Raw genomic sequence first — 15,730 nt, forward strand, 5'->3', positions numbered from 1 at the left:
TGTAATACATGCAGGCTGCAGAAGCCAAACGATGCAAAATTAGTAATAAAAAAATCAATTCCAAAATAGTTTTTAGCCCATAATATCTGCAATATGATAAAAGATGATCCAAAAGGTGTCCATAGCCTAAAATCCTGTTTTATAGCAATCTACCATGGAAGCAGTCTATTTCCACTGTGTGGCTGAAGCCTACACAACTTAGGGCAGGCTTGAGCTATAATGTGCCTGTGACGGAACCTTGGAAGCTATGCTACATCATCCCCTACCTAGGTTTTCAGGGCATCTGGCTGCGGGCACGGAAACACAGACCCGGCTAATAATGTGAGTCTATCCTCATTCAGTTTGTGGATCTTGCCGCCACAAGATTTGGTCCCATAAGTAATACGACAGATTGTATTTTATCACTGTATGTTCTTTGTCACACACTGCATTTTGCACACAGTGATGTGCTGTCAGGGACAGTGTGTTATAGTAATATCGCATCAGTGGAAAAATCTCACCGAGCACCCTGAGCATCCAACACAATAATCACAAACATTCATATTGTTAAAAAAAAAAAAATCATACAAAAAAAAAAAACAAATCTGAAAAGACAACCTCATCTAGGGCGCGTCAATGCTCATTTTAGAGGCTGCAGATCTATAGAAAAATGCTGATTTAGTTTCGCAATTTTTATATATTTTTTCCTTTTTTTTTTTTTAATCGTAAAAACAAAATAACTTTTTCTTTATGTCCTCACGATTGGGGTTCATCAGAAAAAATTGAGTCTTTGAGCTTAAAGGGGTCCTCCGGAGGTAGGTCACCTGAATGGGCATGGGTGCTTGTAGGGCTGGTCTCCATAAACATGTTTGGGATGTCGTTTCCAAAATAGATCTTACTGTTGGCAGCGATGGCTTGGTATTTAATAAGTTGTAGGTATTCGGGGGTTAATTTAAGCTGCAAGAGAAAGATAAAAAAAAATAAGCAGGTGAGACGGCAGAAGGGCACAGGAACGAATGGAGGTACTTACAGGTGAAACTCGAAAAATTCGAATATCCTGCAAAAGTCCATTTATTTCAGTAATGCAGCTTAAAAGGTTCAATATTCTAGGCTCAAAGTGTCACCCTCTAGTCAGCTAATTAATCCATACCCCCTGAGCAAAGGGGACCTGAGATTGTGACTTTGGGGTTTCATAAGCTGTAAGCCATAATCATCCAAATTATACCAAATAAAGGCTTGAAATATCTCGCTTTGCATGTAATGAGTCTCTCTCATATGTTAGTTTCACCTTTTAAATTACATTACTGAAATAAATGAACTTTGCCCGATATTCTAATTTTTTGAGTTTCACCCGTATGTATAGAGGATCCATTGCCTCTCCTGACACGTCAGTTTTACTAAATACTTGTATTCCCCATAATGTGATAACGATATGGGTGATGACAATCTCTGTACAGTGCTACAGTATAGGGAAGCACTATATAAATGAATAAAATAAAGAGGCTTTAATGGTGTAGAGCAGGGATGCTCAAACTGTGGCCCTCCAGCTGTTGCAAGACAACAACTCCCAGCAAGCCAGGACAGCCTACAGCAGGGCATGGTGGGAGTTGTAGTTTCACAACAGCTGGAGGGCCGCAGGTTGAGCGTGCCTGGTGTAGAGACTTTAGGCTGAGAGAGGTTCCTTGCATTTCCAAGAAATTCACGGTTTGTCTTTGGTAGCCATTCACAACCTATTTCAGCAGTGCCCCAGTGATCGCATTGGAAAAAGCTGTGTACTGGGGTCGTACACAATAGGATACCTCTTGGCGCAAAACCACAACCGCGAATGACGTCTTATAAGAAGGTTTTTATTTTTGATCAGGTGACGACGCAGCAGCCCGATCCATAGCATCTGGATTGGTCGCGCTAACCGCATGTGCCCGGTTCCAAAGACTTGAAAAAGGAGTACTCTTACTCCGAAACGCATTGTCATCTGATCAAAAATAAAAACCTTTTTATAAGACGTCATTCGCGGTTGTGGTTTTGCGCCAAGAGGTATCATATTGTGTATGACCCCAGTACACAGCTTTTTACAGTACTCCATATCACTCTTCTGGAGTGCTGGCAACTCTAAGGATTGAGAAGATACCGGCAGCACCAAGCCCCCCCTTCCTTGTTTCTCGGTTCTTTTGCCAAATTTCCAGTAGTCACACGTCAATGACTGACTTTAAAGTGGTATTTATCATGTAGAGAAAGTTGATACAAGGCACTTACTAATGTATTGTGATTGTCCATATTGTCTTCTTTCCTGTCTTCATTTTTCCCTCACATTATACACTGCTTATTTCCATGGTTATGACCGCCCTGCAATCCCGCAGCCGTGGCCGTTCTTGCACACTATAGGAAAAGACGCTGACCTCTCTGGAGGCTGGGGCCACGGGAGTGCGCATAGTCAGGCATGCGCAGCAGCTCCAGTCCTGGCCACCTCAGATCTGCGCTGCAGCGGTGGTGGTAACCTCTGGAAGTGATCAGTGTATAATGTAATGGAAAAATGAATCCAGCCAGCAAAGGAGGCAATATGGACAATCACAATACATTAGTAAGTGCCTTGTATTAACTTTCTCTACATGATGAATGCGATTTGCTAAAGAGAGACACAACCCCTTTAAATGTCAGTCACAATGCGATCGCTGGGGCACTGCTGAAAGAGGTTGTTAATGGCTACCAAAGACAACCTCTCTCATCCTAAAGTCCCAGGGATCAGCAACCTCCGGCACTCCAGATGTTCAAAAACTACAACTCCTATAATGCTTCATTCACTTCTATGGGAGTTAGAAGAGCACCCGAGCATGTTTGCATGCTGGGAGATGTAGTTTCACAGCAGCTGGCGTGCCGAAGGCTGCTGATCCCTGCTCTACACCATTAAAGCCTCTTGATTTTATTCATTTATATGGTGCTCACCTTATACCTGCGTCTATGGTCCCTTATTATTATCCCCTGATGAATCGGGGAAATGCATCTAGACTGTTTGAGTTTTAGTCCTTGATACTGGTTGATCATCTGTAGGTAGCAGTGGGACTATTCTTTGACGTCAGCCTTTTTTTTTTTTTTTTTATCATGTTCTCCCTACATCACAATGGTTTTCAGTGATTTCTAGTTGTCACTTTAGTCACAAAATACTAGGAGGAATAACAGAGGAACACAGAGTTTCAGATCACACACCCAGGTTTGGAGGCAATTTTGGATGAAGGTTTGTTTTTAAGCCAAAGCCACAAGTGGTTGTCACAGGACGTATACTTCTTCATCCCGCTGGATCCATTGCTGGCTTTGGCTCAAAAAATGGCAACTAAAACAAGAAGTTTACCCAACCTTACAATAATCACTCTGCTCGAAGGAAACCATATGCACACAGAGATTGTAGAAAACACACGTTCTGGAGCGATGACCATGCATAGTGTGGGGAGAGCTGATAAGAAGGGAGGTCTTCATAGTAGGCTGTAGACAGGAGGGCACCACCACGTAGTGTGATCAATGTGCAACTTTACCTTATTGGAGTCCGCTAATCTCTGTGCTGTGTAAAATTCCGCATCGGCCCTCGCCCTCTCTCGAGCTAGGTAAGCAGAATCTGCAGGACAAGAGCATGTGAGAGACCAACCTATTATAACAAGTGGCACGATTAATTTGGACTGGCTCATGTTCAAGAAACCAAAGCTTTATGTTCTTGGTAATCATACATGTAAAAAGGCATCTGTCAGCAGCTTTGCACCTATGACACTGGCTGACCTGTTACATGTGCACCTGGCAGCTGAAGGCCTCTGTGTTGGTCCCATGTTCATATGTGTCCGCATTACTGAGAAAAATTATGTTTTAATATATGCAAATGAGTCTCTAGGAGCAACGGGGGCGCGTAGAGGGTCTGCTCTCTCTGAAACTGCCGCACCCCCTGCACTTGAATTGACAGGGCCAGGCACTGAAAACACCTGGCCCTGACTTCTCCTAAAGTCTCACACAGCGCCATGCACTTCAGTATACGGCGCAGGTGCAGTACAGGAAAGGGGCTCACAGTACAGAAGTTGCCGAGAGAGCTGAGCCTCTAGGTGTAATGGCAACACCCCCGTTGCTCCTAGAGGTTCATTTGCATATATGAAAACTTTATTTTTCTCAGCAATGAGGACACATATGAACATGGGACCAACACAGATGTCTTCAGCTGCCAAGCGCACATGTAACAGGTCAGCCAGAGTCATAGGCACAAATCTGCTGACAGATGCCCTTTAGGACCCTGCATTGATCCCTTCTAAGATATGTACCACTCCAGATAACACTTGTATCCACAGTCAATCGTATACAAATGATCGATCAAGTCCTACGTACAAGAACGGTCATACCTTCCCATAGGCCATACATAAAGAGGAGAAGCCTGCGGTACAGCAGTACACTAGATATCAGGCCTGCAGTGTGCCGTTATATTGCACAATATCCTCTCACCAAGCGATGCTTGAAGAGGAGAATAAGCAGATTGTTTCCGTATGTTAACACAAGCGGAGTCTGGAATCCAGGACAGGATTAAACAAAGTCCTGGATAAAGGAGGACCACAGACATGGACCATACTACTAGACTGTGTTACCTTCAATCTCAGAAATCCTCTTCTCAGTTTCTTTCTCCATAACCTTCTGTCCATATTTAATCTCGGCAACTTGGGCCAATTTCTCTGCCTCTGGGGAGGAGAATCGGACAAGATTAATGATGTGTGAACAAACTGCAACCATTTGTAGAGCAATTACTACATAAGTAGAGCTAATCCTTGAGGCACATTGCTTGTGGTGCTTCCTTTTCCTCAGTACTGTGGATCATGCCATCATTCGTGTAATCACTGAGTTGTTACCACGTGTTGTATGTGCTGTACGGTATATGTCTGCTGAAACCTGATTCTCATGGGGACTCATCTGCACATATCTTAGGACACATCACTTGACCATTCACTACGTGGTGACCGAGAACCCATCAGAAACTATCATTCAGTATGTCAGGTTTTGTTATACACATTTTTACATTCATGCTTTACGTGCCCATATTAAATAAAAAAAATTAAAAAAATATCAAGTCCCCACTGAGGACACACAGTAGCAGAAATTGTCAGCTTTGCTGTGTAGAACTGGACACAATCCGCAGAGGGGGGAAAGACTTTCCTTAAATCAGGCTTTTAATTTTTTTACTATTAGAATTCATTCTTCATTAAAAGGAGTTGTCCAAGTTATTTTTATTGATGACCGATCCTCAGGATAGGTCATCAATATGGATAAGCGAATTTCATATTTAGAAATTTGTTTTCGGTTCTGGTATAATGTGAATTGCATTATGGATTCCGTTACCACGGACCATAAGGCAATTCTATGAGGGAATGCATAACAGAATGACTTTAGAGGCATTACTTTATTAATTCCGTCGTAATAGAAGTCTATGGGCTGCATAATGGATCCGTCCTGTTTCAGTTACGCTAGAGTCCTAAATTTAGGTTTTCTTGTGAGTACTCAAAACATGGCTGGATTATACTACGGCATCCCCGAGGATACTGAAGGATGCTGTACACAGGTACCGGAGAGAATTATTGACTGCATGGCGGCGCTCAGTCGTCTGCAGGATTATTCGTACAAACATGTCAGACTAAACGGGCCATCCAGGGGGTCATTTTTTTAATAAAACAGTCTCCCCTGTCCTTGAGCAAGAGGGCAGAAGAATTTGGCCAATCGTGCCCCATTTGTGTACTTTTGGCAGGCCACAAGCAAAACTTTCCGACCCGGCCGAGTGTATTTTCTGCAGACAGAAGTCTGCCATTGTGGTTGATCGTTTGTGCTAGTTTTTAAAATGATAGTTCTCAAAGAATTTGCATTTCGGCCATCTTTTATATCAAATTTATGGGCGCATTTACTGCAGCCATTTAGGTCACCCACCGATTACTGCCTTTTTCCTCTCCGTTTCTGCTTCCTTCTCCACCACCTTCTGTTTCTGTGCAGCAATGAGGAGCTTGGTTTTCTCACTCTCCCTGAAAAATCAGAAATGACATTTATTCTCAACTTTCAGCTGCACTTTTTTTTTTTTAAGAAACTTTTACTAGCAGCAATTAAAATGGTTATGACCTACCCCGCGAACACAGAAACTACATGAACGTGTTGTAGTAAGGGGAATTAGTTGTGATAACTACGTTCCCACCCTTATACTCCTCCACCGTGCAGGACATAATGTACTTGTAAAGATATTAATTGGCTATGTGCTCAAAGAGCATGTGTCAGCAGGATCAACCCTATTAAATCAGTTATAATGCCTAGCAAGGTCGAGCCTTCTGATTAAACGCATAGCTTTTATATGTAGATCCACTGCTTCATAAGTACATGTAATCCATATGCAAATGATCAGTAAAGTGCACTGAGGGCGGGCCAAACCACTCTGTGTCCCCTTGCTCCTCCTTCCTTGATTGAAAGGATCAGGCGAGACGATAATGCAAGAACCTGGCCCTGTCAATCAGCAAAGAGCTGGAGGGGCTGACAGAAAACAAAAGAGGAGCAAATGTGCACAGAGTAGCTTGGGCCCGCCCTCAGTGCACTTAACTGCTCATCTGTATATGGTTTAAAAACGAATTATCCCCAGAATAAAGCCGTGGATCACTAAGTGAAAGGTATTATTACATTCAGCTGAACTAGCTCTACAAGACATCGTGGCTGGTTTAATAGGGTTAATTGGGCTGACAGATGCTCTTTAATGTAGACAGAACTTACATGAGCTCATAGTTTCTGCGGATGGATTCCGGAATATTTGGCTTTGTAACTCGGACAGCCTGGAAAGAGGGGACAAAAAGAAGGATGCAGAAGATCAATAGTCAGGTCCATTATAGAACAGAGAAACACAAGTCAAAAGGGTTTGTAATTCTTATAAAGGGATGTCATATCGCTAGGATTGGCCCTCACTTTATGATCGGCCAGGACCACCAGCCATCCTGAGAATGAAGGAGTCACAGCGCTGGTTTAATGCTAAGTCACGTTCTAAGTTTCCACTTCCCTAGCGAGAAATCATCACTTCATAAGATGGAAAAATCCTTTATTAAGAAATATAAATTTTTATTGAGATGAACGTTCCTGTGAAAGATCTACCATGTGCCCAAAGCAGTGGTCATCTTACGTTCTCCGTGCAAGGAGGACCAGTCGGTGATCACAACATCGGGACCCACCAGTGCAGACATAAACAGGTATCTTCTATTTAGCAATTATTTTGGTGTTTGGAGAAAAGTTGCCTAAACTCCACATCAAGGGGAAATTACATTTTCACTAATAAACCCTCACTGCTTCCAATACTACTGACTTTGTCTCCATTATACAGCTTATGTTAGGGCTTCTCACTCACCCTTTTCTGTCCCCATTAGGTTCTTCTGTGATCATTTGAAGGGTCCTGTGAATGAAGCCTTACATCTAATATTCAATAAAATACAGTGAAACCTCTTTGAGAAGACCACTTACCCAGTTTCCATTCCACTACGTATCATGCATACTGGTCATCTTCTTTGAGCAGACCACCCAACTTCTTAATACAATTTTGGGTGGTTGTCTCAACGAGGTTTCACTGTATTCAGATTTTTGTTTTCAAATTGTCAATAATGTCCATACATTGTAAGTTTATAGTGATTGTTAAGATATGCAGAATATGCAGTCCCTACAGTGGTGCTTGCAAATTTGAGGACCCTTCAAAACGTTCTATATTTCTGCATATATTTGACCTAAAACTACATTGGATTTTCAGAGAAGTCCTAGAAGTAGATAAAGATGATCAAATCAAACAAATGGTTGAAAATATTAGACTTGGTCATTTATTTATTGAGGAAAATCACATGTCTGTGAGCGGCAAAAGTATGTGAACTTTTAGGATTAGCAGATCATTTGAAGGTGAAATTAGTCGGGTGTTTTCAATCAACGAGGTAACAGTCAGGTGTGGGTGGGCAACCTTTTATTTAAAGAACAGGGATCTATCAAAGTCTGATCTTCACAACACATGTTTGTTGAAGTGCATCATGGTACAAACAAAGAGAATTTCTGAGGACCTCAGAAGAAAAGTTGTTGATGCCTCTCTGGGTGTAAAAGATCACAAAACCCATCTCTAAAGAGTCTGGGCTCCACCAATCCACAGTCAGACGGTGCAAAAATGGAGAAAACTCAAGACCATTATCACCCGCCCCAGGAGTGCTCGACCAATAAAGATCTAGCGAAGAGCAAGGAGTGTAACAGTTCACAAGATCACAAGGGAACCCAAAATAACCTCTAAGCAACTAAAGGCCTTTCTCACATTAGCTAATGTTAATGAGTCCACCATCAGGAAGACCATGAACGACAATAGTGTGCGTGGCAGGATTGCAAGGACCAAGCCACTGCTCTCCAAAAAGAACATTGCTGCCCGTTTGAAGTTTTTTAAAGATCACCTGGACAAGCCAGAAGGCTTTTGAAACAATGTTTTGTGGATGGCAGAGACAAAAATATAACTTTTTGGTTTACATGAGAAGTGCTATGTTTGGAGAAAGGAAAGCACTGCATTCCAGCACAAAAACCTCATCCCATCTGTGAAATATGGTGGGGTTAGTGTCATGGATTCTTCCTCTTTTGCTGCATCTGGGCCAGGACAGCTTGCAGTCACTGATGGAACAGTGAATTCTGAATTATACCAGCAAATTCTAAAGGAAAATGTCAGGACATCTGTCTGTGAGCTGTATCTTATGAGAATGTGGGTCATAGAGCAAAACAACAACCCCGGGCACACGTGTGGTTCTATAAAAGAATGGTTAAAGGAGAATAAAGCTAAAGTTTTGGAATGGCCAAGTCAAAGTTGCTGCACAAGGAGGTCACACCAGATACTGAAGGCAAAGGTTCACATACTTTTGCCACTCAGACATGTGATATTTGATTTTTTTTTTCAAAAAAATAAAATGACCAAGTGTAATATTTTCAACTCATTTGGTTGATTTGGTTATCTTTATCTACTGTTAGGACCTGTGAAAATCTGATGTAGTTTTAGGTCAAATTTATGCAAAATTCTGAAGAGGGTCAAACTTTTGAGCACAACTGTTTATTAACAAAGAACAGATATTTTAGGCTACGTTCACACTAGCATTTTTATTTTCCGGTATTGAGATCAGTCATAGGGTCTCAATACTGGGAAAAAAAACGCTTCCGCTGTCAATGGGGACAAAACGTAACTGAACAGAACGGAGTGCTCCAAAATGCGTTCCGTTTGGTTGCGTTCCCATACCGGAGCATGACTTTCAATGGAGTTCATGACTGATCCGTCTTGGCTATGTTCAAGATAATACAACCGGTTCCGTTCATGACAGATGCAGATGGTTGTATTATCAGTAATGGAAGGTTTTGCTGAACCCTGCCGGATCCAGCAAAAACACTGGTGTGAAAGTAGCCTAAGTTGGCCATTTCTTTATGGGCATTATGTGAGTATGGGACATTTATAGCATATCCTGCACATATGCATTTATAAGGTGCTCCTCCATAAACTCCCAGGCTGGCTATCCTGACGCACATGACATATGTCCTTCTTAGCTTGTACACATAAAATACAGCCATCTTTCTAGAAAACACAAGAAGATGGCAGAAGCCACTGGCTGACTTTACCTGGATAATTAATCCTGGAGCCATTTCATTGAGGTCTTGCTGCAACGCCAGCTTGAGGTTCTCATCTATCTGATCTGTAGAGAAGACATATTAAAGCACGTCAGAAACTAATCCTATTTTCTCTCAGTGGGAAAGAGACCCCTAAGGGCTGATTCACACAACCACGATTGGCCTGGGAGACACGAGCTGTGTCTCGGCTACATCTCTCGGACCAGCAGCGGCTCCCTTGACCTGAACTGACTGCATCATAGTAAGTTCTGATACAGTCAGTTCCTATAGAGCTACGATCAGATATGAACTGACTGTATCATAAAGCACTATGATGCCGTCAGTTTGAGTCAGGAGAAATGCGTCCAAGACACGGCCCATGTTTCCTTAGTATTCCTTGTGTGAATCAGCCCTTAACCCTTTCCCGACATGTGACGTAATAGTACGTCCCATTTCGGGTCTTTAAAGATGGCGGCCGCCAGCAACCGGGTGCCTGCTGTTTCCTACAACAGACACCCGCGGGTAATGTCGATCGCGGACATTTAAACCATCAGATGCCATGGTATCCGAGCGCGTTGAAAACTGACTGGTCGATGACAGGAGGCTGCTGCACAGTCTTTCCAAGTGCATTGGAGTCTATGATAAAATAGCAATAAAATTATTGATTGTTATAATTCCATGTGGGAACTATAAAAAAAAGTGTAAAAAAATTAAAATTTAATTAAAGTTTTTACAAATAAAAAAATAAAGTTTAAAGCACCCCCCTTTCCCCAAAATGAGAATAATAAAAAAAAATGTTAAATTAAAAAAAATAAAATAAACTACCCTACTATCAAAATATAAAAGTATTACGGTAATCCCATACGAAAAAAAAAGGCGAAATGGAAAAAAAGGGTCAAAAGAGCCATCAAGGGTCATTTTTTTGGTCACTTCTTTTTTTGGTCACTTCTTTTTTGGTCACTTAAACAAAAAGTGAACAAAAAGTCGTACACGCCCCAGAATGGCATCGATGAAATGTACAGATTCCCCCGCAAAAAATAAGCCCTCATACAGCTCCGCACACATAACTACAAAAAAGATATAGGGGTCAGAATATGACAGCAAAAAATAAATAAATAAAAATTATTTCGTTTTTTTCTGTATCAATTAGCAAGGAAAAGTATATATATGTGGTATCGCAGGATTCATACTGACCTGGAGAATGAAATTATATATATATATATATATATATAAAAACTGTGGCAAAATTGTTTTTTTTTTCAATTCCACCACCTTTGGAATTTTTTACCCACTTCCCACTACATTCTATGCAATATTAAATGGTGGCATTGGAAAGTACAACTTGTCCTGCAAAAAATAAGCCCTCATATCATGTGAACGGAAAAATAAAAACGTTATGGCTCTGGGAAGGCAGGGAGCGAAAAAACAAAAACGCAAAGTCAAAAAAACCTCCAGGGTAGAAGGGCTTAAAGCTATTTTCCATTGGTTGTGGACCAGTTGTAGGTACTAGTACTACATATCTTTTAGTCTGGAGCTTACACATCAATCTCGCACAACTAATATTAATCTGTACGGAGACAGGACAGATGGACAATTGCCAAATAGGTCCACCCTTACGATCGAGCTAAACAATATGAACCAAAGCTGCTCAAATGTTCCTGCCTCAGGAATAGACCAGCCAGATGTGTATCACGGGCGTCATTGCACGGGTATGGGATAAGACTGAGAAGACTTACCAAAGAGTTCTATATAGACCTCCTGCAGGTTGTGGACGCTGCAGAACTGGTTGAGCTCATGGTGGATCTTGTTGAAGATTAAAGCTTTATCATAATCTGCAGTAAAGTTCTTCACTATATCATAAACTAGAGAAGGACAGAGAGAAGATGGACACAGTGAGGTGCAATAGGAAGGACTGGACATTCCAGCCAGTGTTCACATCACCGGAGAGATGTCTGCCCTTCTCTGTAGCTTTGGCTCCCCTTTAAAAACATATTCTCACTATCGGTTCCTCATACAAGAAAGACCAGAGGCTCAGCACAATTATTGGTCACCAGACGATCATTCAATGGTTGTTCAACCATCCACCCGCCTCTATCTAGTTGTGCATCAGTATTTGTAAGACAAACCAGGACTGGATCCTAAACGCTATGAACATAATGTGAAGATTTTATACTCCATGATTTCATGGGACGGCTTCCGACTTTAGAATACCGATGAAATCTGCAATGTGCGAATAAAGTCGGTTTCTAGCTGAGAAGGCAAGGACGTAAACTCTTCTGTGCGGATTTGACCCTTTGCAATGCAAGGGCGAGATCTGGGACAAAACTGCATCAAATCCGCACCAAAAAAAAAAGTAAGTAGCACCTATGGTTTTTGGTGCAGAAATGCGCAGAAATCAGCATGGAAGTTCATGCAGAATTTCTCCAACACAGGCCCACACCTGTGCGCAGGTAGCCTAAAGGAGAGGGATAGGAGATGCCATCAATCTAGGACTGGTAAAAGATCCGAAGGGGACACGGTGCAGTTTCTTATGCACAGCTGGGTGGCCAGGAGAACCCATGTGCAGGGAATGCAGTGTTAAATCAGCCCCTTCAACCTCATGATTGTCTCAGAGATCGGACCCCCACTGATCTTTAAGTGAACCTGCCGTCCGACCTTCCACCGCCATGTTATAGATTAATACCTGTAGCTTACTGATTGCGCTTCCCATGTGCATGCTCATACAGGAAAGGATGCCAATCACCAAGTAGAACTGCCCACTAAACTCCTAACCACAGAATGAGCAGGTACTTAACGCAATAAATGACACGTTCTACTGAACCTGTGTAGTAATCTGCTCAGCTCCTCCTGCTCTATAACATGCTGCCTGGTGACAATCCCCTTTAAAGTGATGGTGTGGACTCTTAATATTCCATCACTTATTCTATTAGGTGCATGGCGTGTGGTGATCTAGCAAAGGAGCAGGAAAGACCTGGCAAGTCCAAGTGAACACTACTTACCTGCACTAGATATGAGGAAATTGACCACTTCTATCCGATCAAAATATATCATGACTCCACCACTAAAAGATATTAACATAAGAAAGATCATCCACTGTGCAGAAATAAAGACAACCTAGTGCGGGCATGTAGTCTGCCAACACTTCACAACATACATTACTTAACGCCACGGACAGTCGCAGAGCATGAAAGGGAATCTGTCACCTGGTTTGACCATATTAAGCTCTCACCATTGCCATGTGTATTAAATTACCTTCTCTCCTGGGGTGGTTTTCTCTCTTATATTCATGCTTTCATTTTGCTAAAAAAGTGATTTTTGTATTATGCAAATGAACCCTGAAGGTGCCCAGAGGGGCGTTATTCTTCACCCTCTGAGCCCAGTAACGCCCCCCTGTAGTGCCTAGCCCACCTTAGTTTAGAGCCCAAGCACGCCTCCTCGCTATACAGTATCGTCCCCTAGTTTAACGGCGCCGCCCCCTCTGCTACGTCAGTTAATTCATTCAAGCCAGGCACCTGGAATCTACAGTTAGTCCGGCTGAAATCTCGCGCAGGCGCAGTACCACCTACTGCCTGCGCGATCCGACCGCTCCTGAGGGCAACAGCGATAAGACGACGTCACTGGGCTCTGCGCATGCCCAGTGACACTTTTGAGGCTGTTGCCCTCAGGAGCGGTCGGATTGCACAGGCGGTACTGCGCCTGCGCGAGATTTCAGATCGCTTTTTTAGCAAAATGAAAGAATGAATATAAGGAAGAAAACCACTGCAGTAGAGAAGGTAATTTATTACACATGGCAATGGTGAGAGCTTAATATGGTCAAACCAGGTGACAGATTCCCTTTAAGGAAACCAATCAACCCAAGGTGGTATAAGGTGGTAGATGTCCATTGCCCCTGAAGAAGCCAGAACACTGGCGAAACATGTCGGGGGACAGCTGTAGATTTTAAACTGCTCTGCACCTCTCCACTGTTTAGCACCTAGCGGCCAGACATTGATGGTGTTGTGTCGGTCTCACTGTTTAATTAATAGGGCGACCACTGCTGGGTACTGAGTTGGTTGTAACGGTCCCCTACGTTGCTGCTTTCTCCTATCAGCAAAGCCCTATGTATGTAGAGGGATTAATCACTACTCCCCTACTAGCTTATCAAGTTGTCATCACAACTAATTTTTGTTACAAGTGAGCCACAAATGGTGCTGTGGTAGTGTCATCCTCTCGGTAGATAGTGCACATTTCTCACACTTTCATTGTGCACTGCATGCCACTCACAGTGCAGAGGTGCATTGTGTTTTTAATTTATTATTTCTTGGTCTTGTCTAATTTCAATTAAAGAGTGTAATCGCACACATGTCCAGTACATTTCAATTTTTAGCGAATTATAATAAAAGTGAAGTATTAATTTATACCTGGGTCAAGACAGGTTCTATTGCCTAGTTAGGCATTTGTAAATAGTTCTTAGAAGAAAGAAACCATGTTTTCCAAGACCCAGACATGAAAACTGTTGAGGGTAGCATCACAAGGTGATAATAGTACATGATCTAGCTCGTTGTGGCAATGGCCCCCATAACGTTTTAGCCAAATCCCATGTCCCCAGAGCTCACCTCGTGCCGCACGGGACGTTCTTCACCTCGTCTGTCTGTAATGTGCTCTAAGGAACAGATGGGACATAAGAGTAATCCGATAGTTACATCGGCAGCTGTAATATCCACTAATCTATGGTAACCCAATCATCACAAACGAGCTGCTGAAATAATGTCGACTGAATCTCATTACCATGCTTTTATTGAATATACACGTCGGCTGGACCGTGCACAAGTCAGAGAGCAACTTTCCTTTATTTCCATTAGGTGCTATTACTATCAGGAAAGAAAATGCCCACCAATCTTGAGAATGAGGGGAACGCAGCGCTGGAGAATTCCTCTGGGTCTCTCACCGTTTTGCCTTGGTCACCAACTGCAGCCAAGTAGGAGTGCTATGGTTCCTTAAAGGGGTTGTAAAAGAATGGGGGAAGGGGGGGGGGGGGGGGGGGGGGGGTAGTCTGGCAACCCCCTCCCACACTTGGCCAGACCTGTAAAGGAAAGATTACTTACCTTCTTCCCGTTGCTGGCTCCCCACTCCTCTTCCTGGCCTACAATGCTACTCGGGCTCCCTCGATGTCAACATCCGGTCTAACATCGCCAGGGAGGGGGGGATCCCCTTATGTCATGACAAGTCACATGACGCAAGGGATCCAGTCTCTGCCGTGGCTAGTGATTGGCTGCAGTGATGTCAAACCAGATGTTGACAGCAAGAGAGCCCAGAGGAGCACTGCAGACCAGGAGGAGAAGGAGCGGGGAGCCAGTGCCGGGAAGAAGGTAAGTAATCTTTCCTTTACGGGTGCGGTCATGTGGGGTGCTTTGCCAAACCCCCCACCCTCCCCATTCTTGCACAACACCTTTAACTCTTCGGACCAATGGGGTTCCCAGAGGTTGGCGCCAAGTATACCGCATCGGAATTGGCATGGAAAACCGCCTCAAATCTGCCTCCCATTGCTTTCAATGGAAAGTAGTGACTGAAAAAAGAAGCGCCCTGCCCCGTCTTGCTGCCGTTTCAGCGCTGAGTCCTCATTGAATATGGCTAATCAGTGTGCAGATCCGCTGCAGAAACGCAAGTCTCAGCCTAGGCTTACCACCATGAGTTCCACAGCCGTCTGATTTTCCCGACAAGTATTTTGCCCTTGTGAAGTAGTCCTTTTCAATCACCACTTTTCTCCCCTGCTGTTTCCAGTATCGTGCTCCAGTCCTTCAGAGCTGACATCATTTTAGTGACATTCTGTGCATACCAAGTCACGGTGCAGGCAATCACTGGCCTCAGCCGCAGGGTGGATAGAAATCAATGATTTAATATATATATATATATATATATATATATATATATATATATATATATATACATATACACACACACATACTGCTCAAAAAAATAAAGGGAACACTTAAACAACACAATGTAACTCCAAGTCAATCACACTTCTGTGAAATCAAACTGTGCACTTAGGAAGCAACACTGAGTGACAATCAATTTCACATGCTGTTGTGCAAATGGGATAGACAACAGGTGGGAATTATAGGCAATTAGCAAGACACCCCCA

The 15,730-nt window shown here is 42.9% G+C and overlaps 1 protein-coding gene across 1 annotated transcript in view; it reads right to left on the bottom strand.

The window, feature by feature from the left end:
- Window positions 1-398: 398 nt before the first annotated feature.
- Window positions 399-15,730, bottom strand: part of ERLIN2 (ER lipid raft associated 2) — a 32,957-nt gene continuing 17,625 nt past the window's right edge. The window contains exons 4-12 of the mRNA XM_040414382.1: window positions 14,202-14,248; window positions 12,606-12,667; window positions 11,343-11,468; window positions 9,619-9,692; window positions 6,733-6,791; window positions 5,911-6,002; window positions 4,587-4,676; window positions 3,504-3,583; window positions 399-936 (exon numbers count right to left, since the gene is read on the bottom strand). Of these exons, the coding sequence (XP_040270316.1) occupies window positions 736-936; window positions 3,504-3,583; window positions 4,587-4,676; window positions 5,911-6,002; window positions 6,733-6,791; window positions 9,619-9,692; window positions 11,343-11,468; window positions 12,606-12,667; window positions 14,202-14,248 (831 nt within the window). The 3' untranslated portion in view covers window positions 399-735. The remainder of the gene's footprint in view (window positions 937-3,503; window positions 3,584-4,586; window positions 4,677-5,910; window positions 6,003-6,732; window positions 6,792-9,618; window positions 9,693-11,342; window positions 11,469-12,605; window positions 12,668-14,201; window positions 14,249-15,730) is intronic.

This window comes from Bufo bufo, chromosome 1 (assembly GCF_905171765.1).
Source record: "Bufo bufo chromosome 1, aBufBuf1.1, whole genome shotgun sequence".
Lineage (NCBI taxonomy): Eukaryota > Metazoa > Chordata > Amphibia > Anura > Bufonidae > Bufo > Bufo bufo.